The following is a 21,984-nucleotide window of genomic DNA, read 5'->3' as shown; positions in this document are numbered from 1 at the left end:
AAGTAAGTCAGAAAGAGAAAAACAAATATTGTATATTAATGCATTTATGTGGAATCTAGAAAAATGGTACAGATGAACCAGTTTGCAAGGCAGAAATAGAGTCAGAGATGTAGAGAACAAATGTATGGACACCAAGGGGGGAAAGCGGGGGCAGGGGGTGGGATGAACTGGGAGATTGGGATTGACATATATACACTAACATGTATAAAATAGATAACTAATAAGAACCTGCTGTATACAAAATAAATAAATTAAATTAAAAAAAAAAAAAAAAAAAGAAAGCCAGAGCCACCTCCTTGGAAGGATCAGTGTTTCTGCAGAAAGCACCATAAAAACTTAATGACTAAATTCTGAAACAGGGAACACGATTCCTTCAAAATCAATTTGCCAAATAACCAGGAAAATTGTCCTTTCCTTTCATGCTCATTGGGAATGTACAGTTTAGACTCTTATAAAACTGGGTTTACAGGGCCCGTCTCTTAGTTACTTGTTGCCGCCTCCAGCTTGCGCTTGTGGGGAGGGTCTTCGATGATCCTGTTGAGGTCCCCGCGGTTTCTCAAGTCCATCGGCTTCTCCCAGACGGACAGCTGCATCGTCGGGTTGAAGAAGAAAACCCGGTCATCGCCCGTCCAGACCACACACCTGTGTGAATGGAGAAACTCCTCTAAGTTTCCCTCAAAGACCCTTGGTATGAGCCCTAACTCAAAAATCCCTTCAGGGCTGAAATCCACACATGTGCAAAGGTTATTTACGCAAAGTATGAATGACAGTAGCAATGTCTGGCTTTTGGGGTGATTCACAGATATTTCTCATACGTTATCTCATTTGGTTCACAGGCAGACAGTGTCCTCACCGTCGTTTTACCGGTAAGGACACAAAGTTCAGAGAAGTGGGCGGCTTAACCAGACCCCAGGAGGTCTGAGCTCTTCCTGTAGGCCAGCTCTCTCCTTTTAGTGGAATTCCCGCTCTGGCCCTGGATCCAGGGACCGAGTAACATGGAGCGTGGGGCCCAGTAAACCTCCCCGACTGGGAGCTGCCCGTGCGGCAGGGTTCCCAGGCCCTGGGGGCCCACACAGGTGGGCAGCTCACCCCTCTCCAGCAGAGAACTAGCAGATGGGCTGCTTGAATCATCAGCCTCAGCCTCAGCTCAGTCCTGGTTTGTTTTCAGAAGAGCAAGGAATTAAGCTTTGTGTTTTCACATGTAGGATCCTAAAATCTCCGAAAGGAATAATACGAAATTTTAAGACCTCTTATCTGTGAAAGGTTATCAGGGAGGAGAAAAAGATTACAAAGGAAAAAATAGTGAAGAAAAGAAAAACTAAAGAAAGGAAAAGCTTCCTTCCTGAGGAATATGTCTGTAACGTGGGAATGCACACAGGAATTCAGATTTGGCCTCAAGGTACCCCAGCAAACAAGGCCAGTGAAGGCCACCAGACTGGCCTCTGGCTGTGTCCTGTGACCAGTCTTGTGATGGTGCAGAGAAATGAGCTCTGTACCTGTTTCTGGTCTGGGCCTTCCAGAAGATTCCTCTTGGGCAAGGCCTCCCCCCTTCCTGGACCTCAGCTTCCCCCAGTGACCTCTGAGGGCCTTGAAAGCTCCAGGACTCTCCTCGGGCTCCTCAGAAGCTGCGGGAAGGGGCAGGACAAGTCCACGTGACCTGAAACCCTCTGACCTTTGATTTCTCTCTGGGGGGAGACCCATCAGGGACACCTCTGGGCAGTGCCAGGGCTCCCGGCAACCAGCTCCGGCCTTACCAGACAGACGCACATGGGTGTCTGCCCTCTCTCTGGATCTGAGCGAGCACAAGCCGCTCTGCTTCCCAAAGAGAAAATCATTTCCGCCCTTGAATCTCCATGCTCAGCCCAGCCGGCCACTTCCCATAGGTTGGACAGAGGGTTCAGGGGCTGAGCCTCATGTTAGGGAAACTCTGTACAGACCAGGTCCCTTCGTAGAAATGACCTTGAGATGGCCCGTCTGATTTACTACCCGGCCAGGCCAGGTTCATGGGAGTGGTGGACCGAATAATGGCCCCAAAGGGGTGCACATCTGACTCCCTAGAACCTCTGAATGTTACCTTACATGGCAAAAGAGACCTTGCAGATGTGACTAAGTTAGTATCTTGAGATGGGGAGAGTAGCCTGGACTGTCCAGGTGGCTTCAGTGTCATCACAGGGTCCTCATAAGAGAACGGGGTGGGGGTCCGAGTCAGAGAAGGCGTGAGGACAGAAGCAGAAGACAGACAGACAGACAGGCAGACACACGCACACACCTGGGGTGGGTGGGTAGGGGGAGAGAGAGATTGGAAGATGCTCCACGGCTGGCCTTGAAGCTAGAGGAAAGGGCTAAGGAATGCTGATGCTTCTAGAAGCTGGGAAGGCCCGAAACAGATCCTTGCCTGGAGCTTCCGGAGGGAACCAGCCCTGCCCACACCTGGATCCAGCTCCGTGGGGTCCGTGTTGGACTCTGACCTCCAGAGCAATGAGATGAGAGATTTGTGGAGATGAAACCGCTGAGTCTGTGCTAGACTCTACCCAGCACGCTTCACCTTTGGCCCCTCTCCGTCCTGGGTGCCAGCATCCGGGCCTGCATCCCTCCAGCAGTGACCCAGACCCCAGCACTGTGCCCACAGCACTGGCCCCTGCTGGCCTGGGCAGCCAGGCGGAAGGCCACGATCCGCCTCTTTGGTGGACGCGCCCTTGACCTTCAGGTGACCTTGAGAGCCACCCTCACCCTCTGTGGCCTTCGTTCCATCATCTGCATAGGCGGGGGTTGGAATGGAGATTTGTGTTGTTCTGACATGCTCACCGCTGTGGGAAAATTCAGGCAAGACCTGAGGGTCCCGCCTTTATTAGACGTTGGGTGGCTCATGGGCCCACAGGGGCTGGAAGTCGAGGGGCAACGCTGGCAAACTGGACAAGATCCCTGCCTATGGATTGGATCCCCCCCAGCCCCAGCAAGCCCAGGTAGGGGAGAGGTAACCTCTCGGGGCCTGGAGGAAGCTGCGTGCCTTTTGGTGCAGAACTCAGCTGGCATAAGACGTTTAAAGCTGCAGGTAATTATGCTGTGCTGTAGATTATGTACAATTCCGCCACTGAGTGAGCTCTCAAACAGGATTCAGGGCTAGCAGGGACCATAAACCCTGCTGGGGCCTGTGGCCCCTTCCCTCTCGGACACGGCTCCGGTGGGTGATGGAGAGCTTCCTGGTGGGTCTGGGAGCTGCGCTCTTGGCAACACTGAGCACATGTTAGCTTCTGGGGACCGTGGCGTGGGGTTGGGGGAAGTTGCCTGCTGCGAACGCAGGCTGTTTCCAGCTTCAACTGGATGAGAATGCAGGTAATGCCAAGTAAGAGGCCAGCAGACCCGCAGCAGCACCGGGGTGACGGCAGGTCCCACCGGGCACCTCCCTCCCTGTTGAGCGCATCAAATCAGGTTTGTCTGGGGCACAAAAGCAGCTGGCCCCTCGCCCACATGCAGGCTTCTGAAGCCTTCTTCGGCTGGGCTGTGGCTGGAAAGATTTGCTCCAAGACCAAAGCTCCTGGCAGCCACCAGGCTACGTTTGTAACAGTCTGGCTTGAATTTTTTCTTTCATGATGTTTGACTTCACTTGGCCTGAGTGAAAACTTCTAGAAGCATCTTTGGCTCCCTGCACCCCTGTCTATACACTTAAAAATTTAAGAGCTGCTGTGTGGACCCCAGGACCCCTGACCTCGCTTGTAGGACAACGAAGTTCTGCAGCTGATACACCTGACAGGTGCCACTGTCCTGATACACCTGACAGGTGCCGCTGCCCTGGCAGGAAGTCATCCTGTCCCCACCACCCATACACACACAGACACGCACACACCAGAGACCTGGGCTTCACAGCCCAGCCCGCAGCAGCCTCACGCCCACAGCCGACTGGTCTACTCCCTCCTCTAAGAGTCATAGGGGGGAGCTGGGGGCGGGGTGTGCACCCAGGAGCCCAAGGGCGTGGAGACCTGCCTTCCAGGACGGCTCTGTCTCTCTGTGTCTCAACACCTCAGACAGTGAATCCACTTTCCTGGGCCTCAGTGTCCTCATTTTTAAAAGATGAGTGGACGAGGCTCTAGGCCCAGGTGATCTCTTATATCCCTTCTGACTTGTATTCGAGCTTCTATTCTTTTCTCCTAATTTTCCAGTTCGGTCCAGGGCTCCAGTCATGGTCAAGTCGGTGCCCTCCCCGTGGATCCACGTTACAGGCAGGCGCACCCACCCCCCAGCTCCCTGAGCTGGTCTGCCCTGGGCTACGGACAGTCGTGCTCAGTGGGAGACTATGCCCGCGCCAGGGCAGCCTCCCCTAATAGCCAGGGGGTGAAAGCATGAGACAAATCCAGGTGTTCACGGCCCACGGCACCCAAGGCTTGGCCTCCAGCTGAGACCACACCCTCGCTTAGCCCAGCCCCCTCCTGCCCTGTGTCCCCACTGCCCCCTCCCTGGAAATCACTCCTCAGGTAACTGGTAACTCACAGGCACCCAGAGCGCTGTCCCGGGTGCTGCTTCTGGGGACCCCGACTCAGGACAGACCCCAAAGGTGAGGAAGGACTAAGTATTCAGGAAGACCTTCCGAAAGCAAGGCAGCAGGTGGTGTCTGGGACGGGCCACCCTCCCCCACCACCTCCCTCTTCCCTAAAGACCTGCACTCCGGGTTTTCAAAGATGAGACTTGGTCCCACCAAACCCGGCACCGCCATCGCTACAGCAGCTGAAGGACCCAGGGAGTGATGCGCTTGCTGAGAAAGTGCAGCAACTAGGATCTGCCCACGTGGGCAAGTCCGGGGCGTGTGACTCCATCCCACAGGGGACAGGGTATTTCAGTGAGAATTACTGAGGAGCTGGCAGCCTCGGACACAGAGACAGGGAGGTGGTCATGCATCCATGGGCACAGAGAGAGCAGCCCCGGGCCAACCCCCCAGAAGCTGTGAGAGACCAGCCTCAGCACACCCCAGTCCTCCCACTGGCTCTGGGGGGCATCCTGAGGTCCTGGAGCCGGGGGCCTGCCGGACATGAGAAGCTTCTGGTCGGCAGGGGCGGGGTCTGGGTAATAAGAAGCAGCTGGAAGTAGGTGAGTGAAGGTGTCCCGGCCCCTGGCTGCGGGGAACAGGCCCTGTCCTGTGCTGCTGGGGGATGAAGAGCAACGGGGTTTCAACTTTCAGCCCAGGCAGATGCTGACAGATGTCACCTCCACCTGATGCTGGGCTGAGGGCAGACGGCTCAGCTGGGCAGGTGTCCTTCCCCGAAGAATTGGATACACTCAGACACAGGGAAACATGGGCTCCAAAAAGTCCCCCTGACGCGAGGCCCCAGATGTTCTTTATCAGGTGGACACAGTTCAGTATCTCAGTTTCCTGGGTACCTGCCCCTCTGGCTGCAAGCCTGGCTATTAAGAAAGAAGCTTTCCATTGGGGGATGGACTTGGGCCAATTCTCTCCCGACGCTGGATGGGTCTGTGTTGTACCTTTGCTGCCTCGGGGATGCACTGACTCTGTAAGCGCCCGGGGCTGCGTCCACGGATGCCCACACCACACCTTCATCGCGGGGAAGAGCCAGTGCCCAGGACCACAGTGCAGGAAACATTCACAGCCTCCTACTTTCACCACCCACTGAGCCGCTCCAGTGAGGGAAGAGAGGAGCTAATTAGGGACTTAATAGGGGATTATTACCTGGGAGATAGAGGAGAGGCAACAATTAGCACGGCACATGTTCATATCTAGGCTACAAAAAACCCAGTTCCTGTGCCGTAGGGACACGTGTGGGACTGAAGCAAAGAGCTGGTGGCCAGGTAAATAAACATGATTCCCCAAGAGAAATCTGCTTATCCACTTGTTACAGTTGGTCTCAACTAGACCAAGCCAGCTGTGACATGCAAAATTAATTTTATGTATCGTTTTATGCACATTTTAAGTAATATGTATACGTTCCTCTGCTTTAATCACGCTGTAAAGTTTCTGGACGGTTGCCATATTCCCTCTTCTCTTTAACTGTCCGCAGATCCCAGAGGACATAATTAGTGCATCAGAGTTAGTTAGGTCCGGTACAAAGCATCCATACTTAGCAGCCTGATTATATGGAGATCTGGATTTTAGCAACAGAAACGGGGATGGTTTGTGATACAAAAGGATCCCTGTGCCCACCTTCACATTGCAAATCCAGACGTTTATGGGTTCTGCAAGATGGAAGTCGTCTTTGCTTCTCTCTCCAAGCGTCCATCTCAGCCCAGTGGGGAGAGGGGTACATGCCTTGCCACCCCCGACACAGACACACCTCGGTCCCTCTCTGCACCTGTTGCTTGCCCCCAAGCGCCCTGTCCCAGCAGGAGTGTCCCATCTGCAGGACATTCCCTGGGTCACATCCCCAGGGCCGAGGTCTCTGAGCTGAGAAGGCAGCACCTCTGCGTCCTTGGCTCTCGGTCCCTGTCCACATTCTGCCCACCTTGGTCCCCGGGAAAGGGCTGGCCTGGAAGGACTGAGCAGCCCCGGCTTCACGGGGCCCGCAGACACGAAGATCCGAGGAAGAGAGAGTAGGAACCTCGCTCCCACGTTCCCTCCTGGGATAGCGTGACTTACGCCCAGACATGCACATCTGGTCCCCGTCCCCGTTTCTGCACGAAGCTCCTAACCTCTTCCCAAGTGAGGAGGGAGGAGCATCAAGGTGGGAGGAGCGTCTTCTTACTCACATCCCAGGCTCCTTCCTCCACGCCTGAGCTCATGTCAGTGAGGGACTCTGGGAAGGTCCCTAAGGAAGGGGGCTGGTGAGCAGGGGACCAAGCCTGTGATTAGAAGGTGGGGAATTTCTGTCCCCTCCCCAAGCTCTGGGGAGGGGAGAGGGGCTGCAGGTTGGGTCGGTCACCACCGACCAATAATTTAATCAATCATGCTTATGGGATGAACCCCCATTAAACCCCAAAAGGACTGGAGAGCTTCCAGGTTGGGGAACATGTGAGATTTGGGGAGTGTGATGCCTGGAGGGTCCATGGAGGCTCTGAGCCCCTTCCTTATACCTCACCCTGTGCAGCTCGTCCATCTGGCTGTTCCCCAGTTGTACCCTTTTGTAACAACCGATGACCTAGTAAGTAGACGGTCTTCCTGAGCTCTGTGAGTCGCTCTAGCAAATTAACTGAACACAGAAGGAGGTGCTTCGAACCTTGATTTAGAGCCGGTCGGTCAGAAGCACCGGTGACAACCTGGACTTTCACTCGGCATCTGAAGAGGGGATACAGCCTTGTGGGTCTGAGCCCTGAACGTGGGGTCTGACAGTGTCAGGTGGGTTGACCTGTGGGACACCAGCTGTGCTGAAGAACCACTCCATGTGGGTGGACCACACAACCTGTGTCCGAAGTGAGGTCAAGGCTCGGGGGGGTCTTGAGAGCACAGGACACACTGGCGTGTTTTTGTTCACCCTCTAAGCCTGGTCTCCAGCTCGGGCACCTCCAGCTGCTGCGCCCACCAACACTAATGTGCGTTTAGTGACCCGATAACCTGCCGGCTGGAGATGAGGGCAGTGACCAGCCACAGGGATGCTTCGTGTGTGCAGGGGAAGCACCCGCGGGTCGTCAGCTCCCAGCTTGGGACGCAGGCATCTGGAAGGGCCCCAAGACCCTGGCAGCGTGGGAGCTGCCTGGAGAGGGGGATCCACCTGCGCCCCTGAAGACCCCACTTGCTTTAACTTCGTTGTGTAGCTTCTGAAAGATGCTGCCTGGCAGCCCTCAGTCACTGACCATGAACTTATGGTCCCATTTTCAAGTGGTGGAGACAGGGGACAGCACAGAAGCATCAGGCAGCCCTGCGGAGAGAGTGACCCCCGCAGGAGGCTTGTTCTCACATCAGAACGTCGTCCAGGACCCCAGGCCATCTTCACAGAACAAACGCCTTCCGGGTGGCTCGATCTCGACCAAGGGCCAGGGCGTCCAGGGGAATCGAATCCGCCTTCAGGGACAGTCACAGTGTTTCCTCCTCTGCTGTTACGTCAACCAGCCGTTGCCCTCAACCAGGCAGAGAATGTGCCGGGGACCCGCTGCGGAGTCCAGCTTCCTCAACCCGGGGGTCTCTCACTGCAGGGAAGTTTGAGCGCTGGCTTCCCTGCCAGCCTGCCAGGGCAAGACGGGGGTCGGCTCCGCGGGAGCGGGCCCAGAGTCTGACCGGCTGGGGACCTCCATGGAGAGGATGCACCATCCAGGGAAGAACACAGTGACTTCGGACACAGAGAGGCACTCCGGGCGCTCGGCCGTGGGAAGTGGAGACCCACTCGGTGGAGACAGCCGAGCTCCCCCGCGGCCCTGCCCACTCCTCTGGTCACCATAGCCTCTGACAGCGCCTGGGGACCCGCCGGGATCCCTGGACTCACTGACTCTTACAGACCCAGTCACCTCCCCCAGTCTCCCCAGTGCACTGTCGTGTGGACGCCCCACTGTGGATCCCTGCTTACCAGAGAGTTAAAGACAGCGGGTCCCTGGCACGTTCTCGGTCTGGGTGAGGGCTTCCTTACACACACGGGCGAACTCACGCTTCCTGGCCTGCGATGGCCGGCAGGGACGGCAGGTGGAGGAGGCAGCGCTTTGGCCTCCCGCACCTCCAGGAGGTCTCTCTGTCCTTCGTCTCCTGAGGCCCTGGCTGACCCCAGGCACAGGCTAATGACTAGCCCACTCCCTGCACGGGGTCGTGGTGGGTGACCCGAGCTCCCTGGGTGCAACAGGTGCAGCACCCAGGGCAGAAGAGCTCTTCCCAGAGGCAGACTGCGGTCACACAGGGTGTGTCCTCACCAAGGCTTCCGTGGGTGCAACACCAAGGTTAAGGATGCGTCAGACCACGCTGCACACAGCCTCCCCCAGTCGGGAGGGAGGGAGGGACGCTGCAGTAGAAGCCGGTCTGGTGTGGCCCCTACGCCCCCCTGCTCCCTGCGAGGTCCAGGTCCCTCTTCCACTTTTCAGGGGATGCACAGACCCAGCCTCCCAGGTGCGGGGTTTTTTACACACTGGCACCCTTTACCCCAGGCTGCTCAGTGAGGCCGGGCAGCCTCGCTCAGCTGGGACTGAGTCAGGAAGGCAGGGAAATAGGGGAGCAGAGGTGGGAAAGAGGCCCAGGTCCAGCCGGCGGGCCCAACTCCCACTCAGAAAGCGCACCACGGCCTGGCCTGGAAGTCCGGACCGCGGCCTGGACACGCCTGCCCTGCGGCACGACTTCCTCGTGCAGTGTGACAGCCTGAGCCACCAGCCTCCCTGTCCTGTGAGTCAGGAGAGGACGGCTCCCTCCGTGGCTGCCACTCGGGCTGGAGGCCTGATGAATAATTCAAGGCAAAGGACCCACACAGAGGGGGCGCGGCAGCCGAGGATGGTGTGACTTCAGGATCCCAGGAAGCATTTTGGGCTGTAACACAGTATTTATGAGGAATTGAAACCACAGCTTCCATGATCAGAAGCTTCTAGGGCCCAAGGTCGTGTCTTCTCCCTGATTATAATCCCCAAGGGCAGCACCATGTACACAGTAACAGGGCCACGCACCCACGCTGAATTTATCCTCACCCCAGTATGATTTGTGGCAAAGTGCACTGTCCTTAGAAACACAGGTGAGGGGTCTGGTTACAGAAGACCCCGAACAACATTCGTGGCGTCATAAAAAATAAAGAGTTTAATTTTGTTTTGTCCCCCATTCGGTTCCTGGCACCAAGCTCCTAAAGCCCTTGGAATGAGCTAAGTGACTGAGCGTCTTTTTTACCCATAAGGAGCCCCTCTGAGCACACTCGAGTTTGCGCCTGTGCCCCGTGCGCTGACTCCTGGAGGACGGGGCTGGGCCCGGAAGGACCCGCTACAGGGCGAGAGGGTTGGTTTGTGGCCTCACCTCACGCCCTCCAGGAGGGGAGAGGGCGTGCCTAGTAATGAGACGTACATAAACCCTCCTTTAGGTCAGAGAGGCTGAAGGTGGTGACCACACTGGTGTCCTGGGAGGGTGATGCCCCCAAGAGGGAATGGGGGCCCCGAGACCCCTCCCACACCTTGCCCTGTGCCTCTCTTCCACCTGGCTGCTCCTGTGTTGTGTCCTTATAATAAAACCGCTATCAGAAGTAAATCACTCTTCTAAGTTCTGTGAGTCGTTCTAGCAAATTCTCAAACCAAGGGGAGGTCGTGGGAAGCCCTGAGTTTGCAATCAGCTGGGCAGAGATGCCGGCAGCCGGCTGGGTCTGAAGGAGGGGAAGAGGGGTGGGGCTGAGCCCTCAGCCTGCGGGGCTTTGGCTAACCCAGGAGTTGGTGTCAGAAACCAGCTGAATTGCAGGACACTCTGTAGGCGCTGGAAACACTGTGTCACTAAGTGTTAACACAGGAGCCCGGACCCGTGAGGCATCCCCAGGGTGCCGAGCATGTCAGCTGGAGGCAAAGGGTAGGGGGCCCCCGGGTGCCGGCGACACCGACCATTGACCGGCCAGAGGAGCGGGTGCCCCGCCTGTCCAGTTAAGAGCACAGGTTCTCGCAGTGAGCAGGTGACCAGGGCAGGGCTGCAGGGCAGGACAGATGCCAGACACCACTCAGGACACCATGCAGGGCGAATGCCACAGCCGGGGACCACGGTCGGCTGCTGCTCCCGCCCTGATGGTGCATTAAACGATGCCAATGGCTCTACTTCTGTTCTCTAAATTAGCTCCTCCTCCCAACTGTATCCTGCAATCTAATCTTCAGGTTTTAAAACTAATTTTACTATAATAACCTTTTTTTCTGCTTCCAAATTATAAAAGGACATTTAAAAAAACCAAAGTCAGTGGCTCCCTCGTGGAGGGCGCTTTGAGTCGGGCGTACTCAAAGATGAGGAGTCCTCACAGGGCAGCTGCAGAGAGCCAGACACATCTTTAATTAACAGCTATTCAGTTACGCTTTTCTTGGGGTAGAGGGAAAGGCCTTTGAAGCTCAAGGTGTGCTGCCGTTTCTTCAGACACTGCCTTTCACTGATATATATGCAACAGCATTACTATTTTAATACATGTTTGCAAATATATTCGAGCAGGATAACTTATCACTTAAATGCTATTTTTTGGCAGAAGGTGACCACAGTGTGGAGAGCTACCTGCCAGGAGCTGCAAATTAATTTTTTAAACCAGCATTACCGATGGAGTATGCATTTCTCTCTGGTGACAGCAAGCAAATGCTGGATCAGACAGGGCTCTTTCCCACCGCTCCCAGCCTCCGGGCATCTTACCAGGGGGATCCGGGCACCGGGGTGGAGGCCACGGGTCTTGTGCCTTTGGCCGCTCTGTCTTCGCCTGTCACTAGTATCGAGGGAGCCTCCTTTCAGTAGAGAGAGAAGGAGAGTACTTTAAAAACACATTTAAACCGTTCTTGTCAATTACAGGCAACCGAGTACAGAATAACAAGGCTCCTGCAGACAGACCTGCCCACAGTAGCTATTAGATAATGACCTGCCCAGCAGAGCCAGCTAATGGGACCCGGCAGTCACATGAGAATTTAGAATTAATAGATAATAATAATAAATAATAATGCGGGCATCACTGACCATGTTGAGTGATTCAGACTAAGGCTTCCCTCTAATTATCCCAAATTGGCTCAGCTGCCTGCTTTAGTAGAAGCAGACACAGGTAGGTGGTGGTGGCTGAGAGTTTGCTTCCGGATGCCTTAGTGTCTTGGGGGCAGAAATTCCCACTGGATTCGTCTCTGGAGATGGACTGAAGTTACCCAGGGGCTGGAGTTACTCTACCGCCAAACACTGCCTTCAGTGGCCGGGAACCTTGGAGCAGGGAGGGTCCCAGGTGCGGCTGGGCTGGCCCGTCCCGTCCCTTGAAGGCAGGGGAAGTGACAAGCCTGTGTCCTTGCAGCGTTCCATTGCTCCAGTGACTCCCCCCACCCCCTCCTTCTAGAGCATCCATGTGAGGGCAGAGTTCAGGGCGTGTTCTACACTGTGCAGGTGAGTGTGGTGCACAGCTGGGTTTGAAAATCACTCTGTCTTCAGGTAGAAAATAAAGAATGTTTGAATATGACATCACCCAGAAGAAAATGAAGATTATTCCCTAAAGTTAAAAAAACAACAACAACCTATGACTGGGACACTTGATCATTGTTCATTATGGACAGAGTCTGGAGAGAAACAAAAGTTGTTTGAGATTAGAAAACGGGCAATTATGACGCCAACATAAACATGGATCCAAGATTCAGATTAACTTATTTAGCTGCACTGATGTACGACATGTAGCAGATTTTCTCAAACAAAGGGAAACAGAACCAAACTCCTACAGGTGGACCTGAAAAATTACCATGAGGAGTTTTTTTTTTTTTAAAAGTCAGTGCCATCTCAATTTTGGAACAGCTATAAGAAAGAAATGAAACCATAGTGAGCACAATAAATTCTAGGGGTGAGGAAACACTTTTTGTTCTTCTACCCACTGTTTCCATGGTTTTAATCTCAAATTCAGAATAGTATAATAAGGACTGTGTTCTCTTTCACAAAATCGGAGAGATTAAAAGATACTCGTGCATTATTCAAAACAGCAACCCGGTTCTGAGTTGAGAATGTCAGGAGCAATTAAAGCCCTAGATTCGTTTAAAAAAAAATTAAATGTCATCCTAAAATTTGAGGATCTGTGTCTACCATCATCAGTGTCAGTGCTTTATGAGGTAGTGTGGGTGAGGAGACGGTTAGCCGTTTGTGGGAATGATTCAAAGTCAAGGACGCCAATGCTGCCACGCCCCATGTGGGCACCACTGCCGGGCCGGCTGCACAAGGACAGGGCAGTTGCACCAAAAGTCCACAGGCTTGTTCCAGGGCCCCCGAGGGCCACACTGGGACCAGTACTCACTCCCACCGTCTCAACCTCCTTTGAAACAGAATCGTTAGCAAGGAAAGTGCTACATTATGAAAGCACTGAAACATAAAATTCAAATATGAAGTTAAAAGATCACCAAGGGTCTATAAGGGTAGGAAAACCCCCCAAACCAGTCACGTGAACTCCGGTAAAACCACAGGCGATGGAGTGAACCTGTCTCCTGCTCACTCGGGAGCGGAGCCCATGACATCAGGAGAGAACGGCCAGAGCCAGCAGAGCCAGGCAGAGGATGGACGGGAAGGGCCGGGAGGAGAAGGTCATCCGGACCAGGTGCAGCGCGGCCTCTGGGCAAGGACCATGGGGAACCGCATCAACTAAGGGTTAGACAGGTAAGATCCATGACATGAGGGGTGATCTCTTTCACGCCTGTCCATCCTGGTCTCTTACTGGGGCCTTCCCGGGGCCCTGCATTCATTGTGACGTATAATTACACTGACTAAATGATTTGTAATTTACGTAATTATCCCTAAGTTCATAAGTTGAAGAACAATCTTTTTGTAGAATTTTGGGGTGGTAGAAAATGTCTTTGTTTCCTGTGAGAAAATAGCATAACTGGGAGTATTCAGAAACAGTTGTGTTAGAAATATATGTGTCTGTCAAGACCAGAGTTTACATTACTAATCCAATTAGAAAAATGAGGAGAGATTTTCATTATGAAGCTAACTGAAGAATGAAACCTAATGAGGGGCCTCGGAGTAGTAGATTTCCTCCACTAATTATTCAAGTAAAGACGGTGGGACATGCTTCCTGATGGGGACTAACACTTAAATTTGGCAAAGCTGGGGTTCTCTTGGTAATTCTCACTAATTACCAAGGCCGTCTTCTTGAGATGCAGGCTGGTTATGATTTCCTGTTGGTGATAAAAATGGCTAATCATGGCATAAAACTCTCCTTCCATGCTGAAGTAATAAAAGTGAATTAGAGGCACAGAGCCCAGAGATAAAGAAAGTAGTTAAAACAGAAGAAAGACGATCTGTTTAATAAATATGTAATTCTGACACGGATGTTAATCTCTTATAGAGAAACCCTACATCTGGGAGCAACAGTTTAATTTGCACTAACGTTCATGATCCATTTATACCATTTAGCATCGGCACTAATGATAGGGAGGAAGGCGTGGCCCACAGGTGAGTGTGCCCAGGGATGTCACTAACGGGGAACTGGCAGGACAACCAGCGGGAATGGGGACGTAACAGGCTGAGGCAAAGACACACCTGGTAACAGCAAAGGAAGAGAGAATGTTCACACGACACTGGGGCAGACCAGAGGCCAGCAGTGTATCTGACAGATCAGACCAGAGGCCAGCAGTGTATCTGACAGATCAGAGCAAGTTAAGTGCCATTTGTGACTTTCAAAAGCAGCAATAAAAGCTGATTTCTTGGGTTAGTCACGGGAAGAGAAATGCACCCAACACATTCACAGTCTATAAAATGCCCTTTGGTAAATGAGCAAAGGGAAGGACCTGAGATTCTAATGCGTTCAGAAAACACAAACATGCGCTGGTTTTCCCATAACAGTGAAACCAAACGCAGACCGCAGCCTCGCCTGAGGGGCGTCCAACTGCATGGCCTGGCTGCCCGCGTGCCCGTGCCTGCTGAGATGTGAGGGCGGCGGACCCAGGAAGCCAGGGTCACTACTCCTCTGAGCAGTGCTGACCAGCGAGCTCTGGACCCAGACCAGGAAGGGAAGGCCAGGCTGCTTCTGCCCGGCTCCCGGATGCCTCTTCCCTTCCTCAGGGCTGTGGAGCTGTCCTGCTGGATCCGGCCCGGTTCCACACAGGGGACCGCAAAGCACCACTGCCGAGAGCCAGGTGGGAAAACAGGGGCGAAGGCCGTGCGGGCCCCGCAGCCCCCAGCCCGGGGTTTCACATCTTCACAGCCCACTGACCTTGGCTGGTCTGTCTCCTGCCGGGCTCTTCGGCTCCCCGTGCAGCATCAGGGCCGGCGGGCAGGGCGCCCGGCTGTGCTCTCTGCTTTTATCTGCGGGGCCAAAACAACCGTCGTTAGCATCCGTTTGTCCTGTCAGTTTGTAAAACTGAACAAGGACAGACAGTGGCTTGGAGAATTCAGAGTGGTGGTGCACACTGTGCAGCCCACGGGAAGCTGTGCCGACTGGTGCTGACCACACCTCCACTGCAACTTCATGGTGAGGTCCTGGCAACCCCATCTGAGCCTGCACAGCGCTGTCCACGGAGCACTTGGCCACGCACGCATCCTGGACCAGGCCACGTGGGTCACGATGGAAAGGACTCAGGTCTCCCTGACAAGGGGGCCAACGTGGGCAGCAGAGCCAGGCTTCCGTAGGCTTCAACAGCCAGTGGCCGTGATGGGCCGCCCTGAGCCCTGTTCCAACAGGGGCTGGGGGTCCACGCTGGCCGGACTTCCTGTTACCATTGTTTGGTCATCACTAAAGTGGACTCTGGCCCCTGTGGGTGTCCTGCACAGTGCTTTGTGCTTTGACTGTGCAGACAGTGACCATCTGGGAGGAGGGAGGGGAAAGTGGCAACAGCCTGACTCGAGATATGAAAACAGACTTAGGCTTCATCTTATTCAAAGACGTTGCGTAGCCTCAGACGTCTGCGGGCAGTGACGGGCAGCAAGTCTAACCACGGTGTTAGGACCAAGGATTAGTAGAAACACCAAAGCCACCTAAACATACCAGCCTCACAAACAGATAAATTCACCGAGGAGATCCTGGAAGGGTCTGGAAGGGATTGCTTGACCTGGAGCTCCTGTCTGTGCAACACAGTTGAGAAGGTCCCAGGGTCTCTCCTTCCCAGTGGAAGGGAGGAAAGGACAATGAGCACCGCTCTGTGTGTATCACTGTGTCTGTGCGTTCTCACGAATGTACGTGTGTGTGTGTGTGTGTGTGCATGCTTGGGCTTCGCTCCCACCTGGGGCCCGGCCATGGTGCCATGGTGGGCACCGGTACCTGGTACCCTAGTGGCCGCAGAGCCAGCCGCCCCAGAGCCTGGGTGAGGAAGCAGGCACCCCACTAACAACTGTACCTCGGAGATGCAGCAGTGCCCCGGGGCCAGCTCTGGACTTGGACCAAAAGTCCAGTCCCCACAGAGGTGCTGCGTCTGGACGAGGCAGAAGCACGCGGGAGCCAGCCCTGAGGCCCCGCCTCCACCTGTCTCGGACATGGACGGACGGACAGAGGTTGTGATGACCACAGCCAGGCTTGCTGTCACTCTGAAGAGTGGCCTGGCCAGCAGGCTCTCCCCAGGGGCCAGCTGGCTGGTCCTGGCTTTTAAAGGGACCTTAGCTCAGGCTGGTGGCAAACAGACCAAGCGCGGACCCCAGACCTTGCGGCTTCCGGCTGCCCTCACACCTCCAAACCGCGTGCGTCTGGAGCCTGGAACGCACATCCCCTTCACATGTTCATCAGTGATACTGGCTTGTAGTTTTCTTTCTTTGTGACATCATTGTCTGGTTTTGGTATGAGGGTGATGGTGGTCTCGTAAAATGAGCTTTGGAGTGTTTCTTCCTCTGCTATATTTTGGAAGAGTTTGAGAAGGATAGGTGTTAGCTCTTCTCTATGTACAAATAAGTTCATCTATCATTTTTCTATATTCCACACATAAACTATATTATACGGTATTTGTTTTTCTTTCCGACTTACTTCATTCTGTATGACCGTCTCTAGGTCCATACACGTCTCTGCAAATGGCACAATTTCATTCCTTTTTCTTTCTCTTTTTTTTTTTTTTTCTGCTCCCGGGCAGCCGTGACCACCACCCAGAGGCTCGCCTCGGGCCTGGCAACACCACTTACAGGGCCATTTCACCATCGGCCTTGGGGAACGGGCTGTAAAGCAAACCTCAGTCAACCAACCACACCCCAGCCTCGAGGGCAGTGGAGCTACTTTATCATCCCTCCCGCAGGGGCCACGTTAGCGTTTCCAGAACCTGTAAGAATGACCCCCACAGCCTGCTTCTTGTCAAGGTACAGAGGGCTGTGCGGGGTCAGGACGGCTCCACCCCGGGCACTCCTGTCCCCGCCCCTTCCCGTGTGTGCAGAACAGGCCACTCCTGTCCCCGCCCCCTCCCCGTGTGTGCAGAACAGGCCAGCGCGTCACACCGTCTACAAAAGACAGAGGGGCCGATAGATGGGGAGGATTTAGGGAGACAGTCATTTGCTCGGTGACACTGCAGCTCTGCTTGAAAAACCAGAGGCAGAGACAAGTGTGGCCCAGAGAACAGACACCCCAGGAGAGGGGCTTCATCACGAGATCATGTGACTGCATCCCTCATGTCTTCCGTTGTGTGTGGGACAGCACGTCCCCAAGTCAACTACGCAGGCCTCAGCGACGTCCAGGTCAGACCACCCTGTCCAAGCTTCCTCCCGTGGCTGCCCGCTCCCCCTTTACTCGGAGACCCTTCGTGAGGTGGAGACCCAACGCTCTAAACCCCCGGCTGCCCCCAGCAACCAGGTTTTCCTTGTCTGGTAGAAAGAGCCATAAAGCAAACGCGGGTGGTTCTGCCGAGTCAGCAGTAGAGTCTCTGATACCCTGTCCCCACTCGTCCTGCAGAGCCCAGCGTGTCACGAGGTCCAGAGCCGGGGACCCCCGTCTGGGCTTCAGCTCAGGCCCTGATCCCACGAGCCACCAACTCCGTGCCAGACGGGAACGGGGGTTTGCCAGGGGGCATCCGTGGGGCAGTCCTGGAACCCAGCCCTTCCCGGCGCTGCAGCTGAGGAACAGGGTGGGAGGCTGGTGCCCAAGGTGGGCAGAGGGGGTTTGCAAGGATGCCTGGGTGTGGGCAGCCTTAGCAAGAGGTCTACACTGGCCAGAAAAGCGCAAGGGCCTGGGCCGGGGTGGGGGGCACTGAGCAGAGAGCCACGGAGGGTGGTGTCTGAAGAGGCCACCGGAGCAGCTCTTGTGCGAAAGAGAGGCCGGGGACACAGGGACACTGCCTTGCCCAGGAGGCCAAGGCTGCAGAACCTCCCCAGAGCCACCTGCAGGACCTGGGACCCTCGACCCCTGCTCTGTGAAGGAGGCCAGAGAACAAAAAGGAAGCTGAACCCTACCCACTCCCACCGTGCCTCCCGGCAAGGCCCAAGGATGGGGGAGAAAAGCTTGAACTTGCAACGAAAGTGGAAGGGTCTGGGTTATGACCCTGGGCTCTACTTTCGAATTGCTGGACCGAGACCTGAGCTGTGAGTAGAAATGAGCAGCCTTCCACCACCTGAGCACACGGTCTGGGTTCCTTCCCAGTCCGCACGGGCCGTGCCCGGAGGGAGGGGCCGAGTGCCAATGCGGGGGCTCCGCACAGGAAACAAAGCAGTCGGGCATCACCGGAAACGTGAGGCTCTTCTCACGCAAATACTACACGTTGTCAGAAAAGTGTGAGGAAACTGACCGCAAGGCCCTGTGCTCATCACAACACAATTCTCAATGAGAGTAGCCTTGCTTACATGTATTCCCTCATTATTCTGAGAAAATATATTAATTTTTTTTCCTTTATTGAAAACACCTGATCTTTGTAAAAATCAGCTCTTCAAATCTGGCATTTGGGCTACACGCACGGCGTTGCTCGCTGTGACGGCTTCTTTGCAAAGATGGTCCCGATCCTCATGCTAAAGGCCCTCACGGCACACGTGTCCCCCAGAGCGCCTGTGACAGATGTCGAGCCTCGCCCTGCACGGCTTCCTTAAGAGCCGTTCCCCTCTCACAGCCGTGGCTTGCGCAGCCTTGCTGCTTGGCTGAGCTGGGGCACCCAGATCCCTCTCGTGATAGCCTGGGTCTCCACGTTCGTCCTGGAAGAGCTGATGCTACATCTCCCTGAGGACCACTCCGGGGCCCACTCTGACGCTTAACCACCCTGTGCTTTGGGCCTCTCCACAAACCCCGATGATGTTGCCATCAGATGCTCCCTTGGGTGTCAAAGAGGACTAGTGTGTGGAGGAGAATCAACAAGTCTGAAGACCTGGTGCTGAAGTGCTTAGGGGCGTGCATGATGCCTTTCCACCCTGTGAGGGGGGCAGGATGGTCAGATCTTTTGGGGCGGTTGGTCTATTGATCAAGCCCAGCCCTGGCAGGGGAAGAGCTCTCAGATAGTTTGCTTTTCCTCCTGGCAGGGCTGAGCAACAAGGAGGCCCAGAAAGGTCTCATGGAAGCCAGGAAGAAGAAAGGGGGCCTGTGTGAAAACTGCCACACAATCCACTGAAAACACGTATTTGCTGCTTGTACAGAATCCAGCACAACCCTGGCTGTTTGTGGGGAGAAGTGGGCGGGGGGGAAGTGGAGTGAGCAATTAGACAGCACCTTCCCTCAGAATGCTGCAGGAGTTGGCAAGGGTGGCGGGAGGGGATACACAACAGCCCTCGGAAGGTGAACAGTCGGCATAGCTTGTCCCATGGAACAAAGGGGACAGAAAAGCCATGCTCCTTCTCATAGGCGAGACTTAGCTGTGGAAACGTCTAGTTCAGCAATCAATCAACCTCGTTTCCCTAAAAGAAGAGTGAGGTGGGCTTGCTGTGTCCTAATCTGAGGTCAGGGGTCCATGTCAGCTTCCCAGCATGTCACCTCTTGGTCATCAGTCCCCATCTAAGCCACCTGTTCCCTTAGAGTCCCGGGGACGTGAAGACTCAAAGTTATCTGGTATCAGGCCTCAGACCAAAGATAGCTCATATACAGTGGTAATGGGACAATAACTATATTGAATAAAGCACTAGGATTGTTTTAAACATTTAAAAATTGCTTTCTTAATTATTAACATAAAGAACCACTGCAGACGAGTCAAAATTGTCTAACTTGTCAAAAAGATATGAAAACATGTCCGCATCTTTTAATTCAAAAGGTGACTCTGAAATTCAATCTCATTTTAATCCAATACATTTTCCCCTCCCTTGGTCTCAGTTTCCTCATCTATAAATGGACCAATCTCCTAAGTTTCTTCCAATTCTGGGATTCTGAAAGTCAACAGGACATCTGGAACTGTTTGGGGTATGTTCCCCCCAAATAGAAGACATAAGCAGTGAACTTGGAGGGCCAGAATAATCTTCTGGTTTCCTGCTGGGGAAGAAGGAAATGGATTAACCCCAAGGAAGAGGGCAGGAGAGACAGTTAACCTTTTCTATCCTGAAAACCAACGGTGGCTTCTGACGAATTTGGAATTAGTGGGGAATCTCCTCTTAGACCAAGGGGACCCCTGATCCACAGATGGTCTGCACCACACGACCCTGATTGTGACCTCCTGGGGGAGCCCGTGAGGTTGGGGGGACAGCAGGATGACTTGAGTTCCCTGGTCATTGCAGACCATTGGCCACGATGGGAGGTTGACAAAGCCAGTCCACACCACTAAACCCCACGTGCGCACAGGCCTCCGCCTGCAGAGACTGGACGTGAACAGACGGGTCCCTGCCGGGGACTGTGCTCAGAAACAGAGGTTTCTCTCCAGTGACCCCCCCCCACCAAGTCCTGGAGAAGCCTGTGTAGGATATGGGGTGCTAGGGGCAATCCTGGAGTGTTAGGGTCCCATTTTCTGTGTTTGCCACGATCTAGTGACCCCACTTCCATATATGGATGTTCTCACCTCCAAGAACCAATAGCGTAACACCCACTTAAAGAAATGTCTTAAGGAGAACAATGAATGGTATTTTACTCTTGAATACTGTCTCCTGTAACTGCTGCCTTAAAATCATTTCTGCGATGCTTAAGCAAATGAGAAACAATCACCTCATTTTACACCTAAGAAAACTCGACAAGGCCTTCTAGCCTCCACTGTAACTGAAGATCATTTTCAGGCAAAAGGCAAATCATTTGTGAGTCCTCCTACATTTTTCATAGGCAGTGATTTCCCAGAGTTGACACATTGCAGCGACAATTCATTTTCTACCGGTTTGTAACACCCTGGGCTTCCCTTTGCAGGAACAAAGGGTTTTATTTAAAACACTCACATTAGAGGCCTTGAACTTGGCTTCCTCCACGAGAAAGGATCATAGCACTGCCACGTGGCTCCACCCTTGTGACATGGCTCCACCCCTGTAACCTGACTGTTTCCCACTCCTGCAAAGTGACCACACCACACGTAGCCTGTCTCCATCTCCTCAGGCCCAGCCAGGATCTCAGGCCAGGGCTTCCGGATCCTGCTGCTGGCCTGACTGACTTAACAAGGGTCTGGTGTCACCATTGCACACAGAAGGGTGGTGGAGATGATGGGCCATCCTCACCAGACTGTCCTAGAGCCTGAAGCACCCTGGTCCTCTCGTGAAGGCAGGCCACATTAGATGACAGGGAGCCACATTAGATGACAGGGAGCCACATTAGAATGGAGATGCAGGAAACCTGCCCGCAGCACGGCGAGCTGTTGAACCTTGATGGTCAGCACATTCCTGCCCTGTTTTCATCAGGAGACATGGAGAAGGGCGCAGTGACTGCCTCACCTGGACGTGGGTCTCCCAGAGCAGAGGAATGTCAGGGTCTGGGAGGGAAACTGGCTCCAGTGCTGTGCCAGCCCAGAGAGCTACTTCCAAGGCACCCGGGCACCGTAGCCCCCCAGGAGCAGGTCCAGAGGAAGCTGGCACCCAGGGACAGTGTGTATCCAGGGGATGCTCAAGAGGGTTGGCTGCCTAGTCCACACCCCTGACCTCAGTAAACATGTGTTCAGTGGATGAATGGATGAATGGATGCATAAGCTGCATGTGAGTCCTGTGCAATTTCAAACACATGTTCAAAGTTCTAATTATCATCCCCAAATAGGGATATCAGAGGCAAAAGAGACGCATTAAATGAGATAATTTCTATAAGAAAAGAAATTTAGAACATTCTGTGCACTTCGTCAGATGTATGGTGAGCCAACTCGGACCAGGAAAAGAGGAGAGGCTGGATGGAGAGATGGAGGTGAAGGCTGGAAGGGGAGCGAGAGGAAGAGGGAGACTCCTGTAGACTGCAAACCATCATTTAAAACACTTCTCTCTGGTTCAGGTAGAGCATGTTGCATAAGTGCGGCATTCAATCTTTTCCAAAAAGCATAAATCCATTTCACAGTCCCAGGCTGAGTTATGTCAGCAACGCCCACCTTTCAAGGCAGCACAGGAATTACAGCTGCTGAAAGGGGGAAAACATCCGCCCATCACTCTACTTCGCCCTGGGGATGCCAGAGAGCACACACCTGGCAGTGCTTGTTCCACCAAAGCGGGCGTCACAA

The 21,984-nt window shown here is 54.0% G+C and overlaps 1 protein-coding gene across 1 annotated transcript in view; it reads right to left on the bottom strand.

The window, feature by feature from the left end:
* The window catches only part of TCERG1L (transcription elongation regulator 1 like), a gene marked incomplete at both ends in the record, with an annotated part of 204,936 nt that overhangs the window by 56,146 nt on the left and 126,806 nt on the right, over nucleotides 1-21,984 (bottom strand). Inside the window, 3 exons of the mRNA XM_081239775.1 lie at nucleotides 488-642; nucleotides 11,195-11,283; nucleotides 14,721-14,812. Of these exons, the coding sequence (XP_081095901.1) occupies nucleotides 488-642; nucleotides 11,195-11,283; nucleotides 14,721-14,812 (336 nt within the window). The remainder of the gene's footprint in view (nucleotides 1-487; nucleotides 643-11,194; nucleotides 11,284-14,720; nucleotides 14,813-21,984) is intronic.

This window comes from Mesoplodon bidens (genome assembly GCF_964165515.1).
Source record: "Mesoplodon bidens genome assembly, chromosome: 1".
NCBI classification, from domain to species: Eukaryota; Metazoa; Chordata; class Mammalia; order Artiodactyla; family Ziphiidae; genus Mesoplodon; species Mesoplodon bidens.
This window is presented reverse-complemented; position numbering and strand designations above follow the sequence as displayed.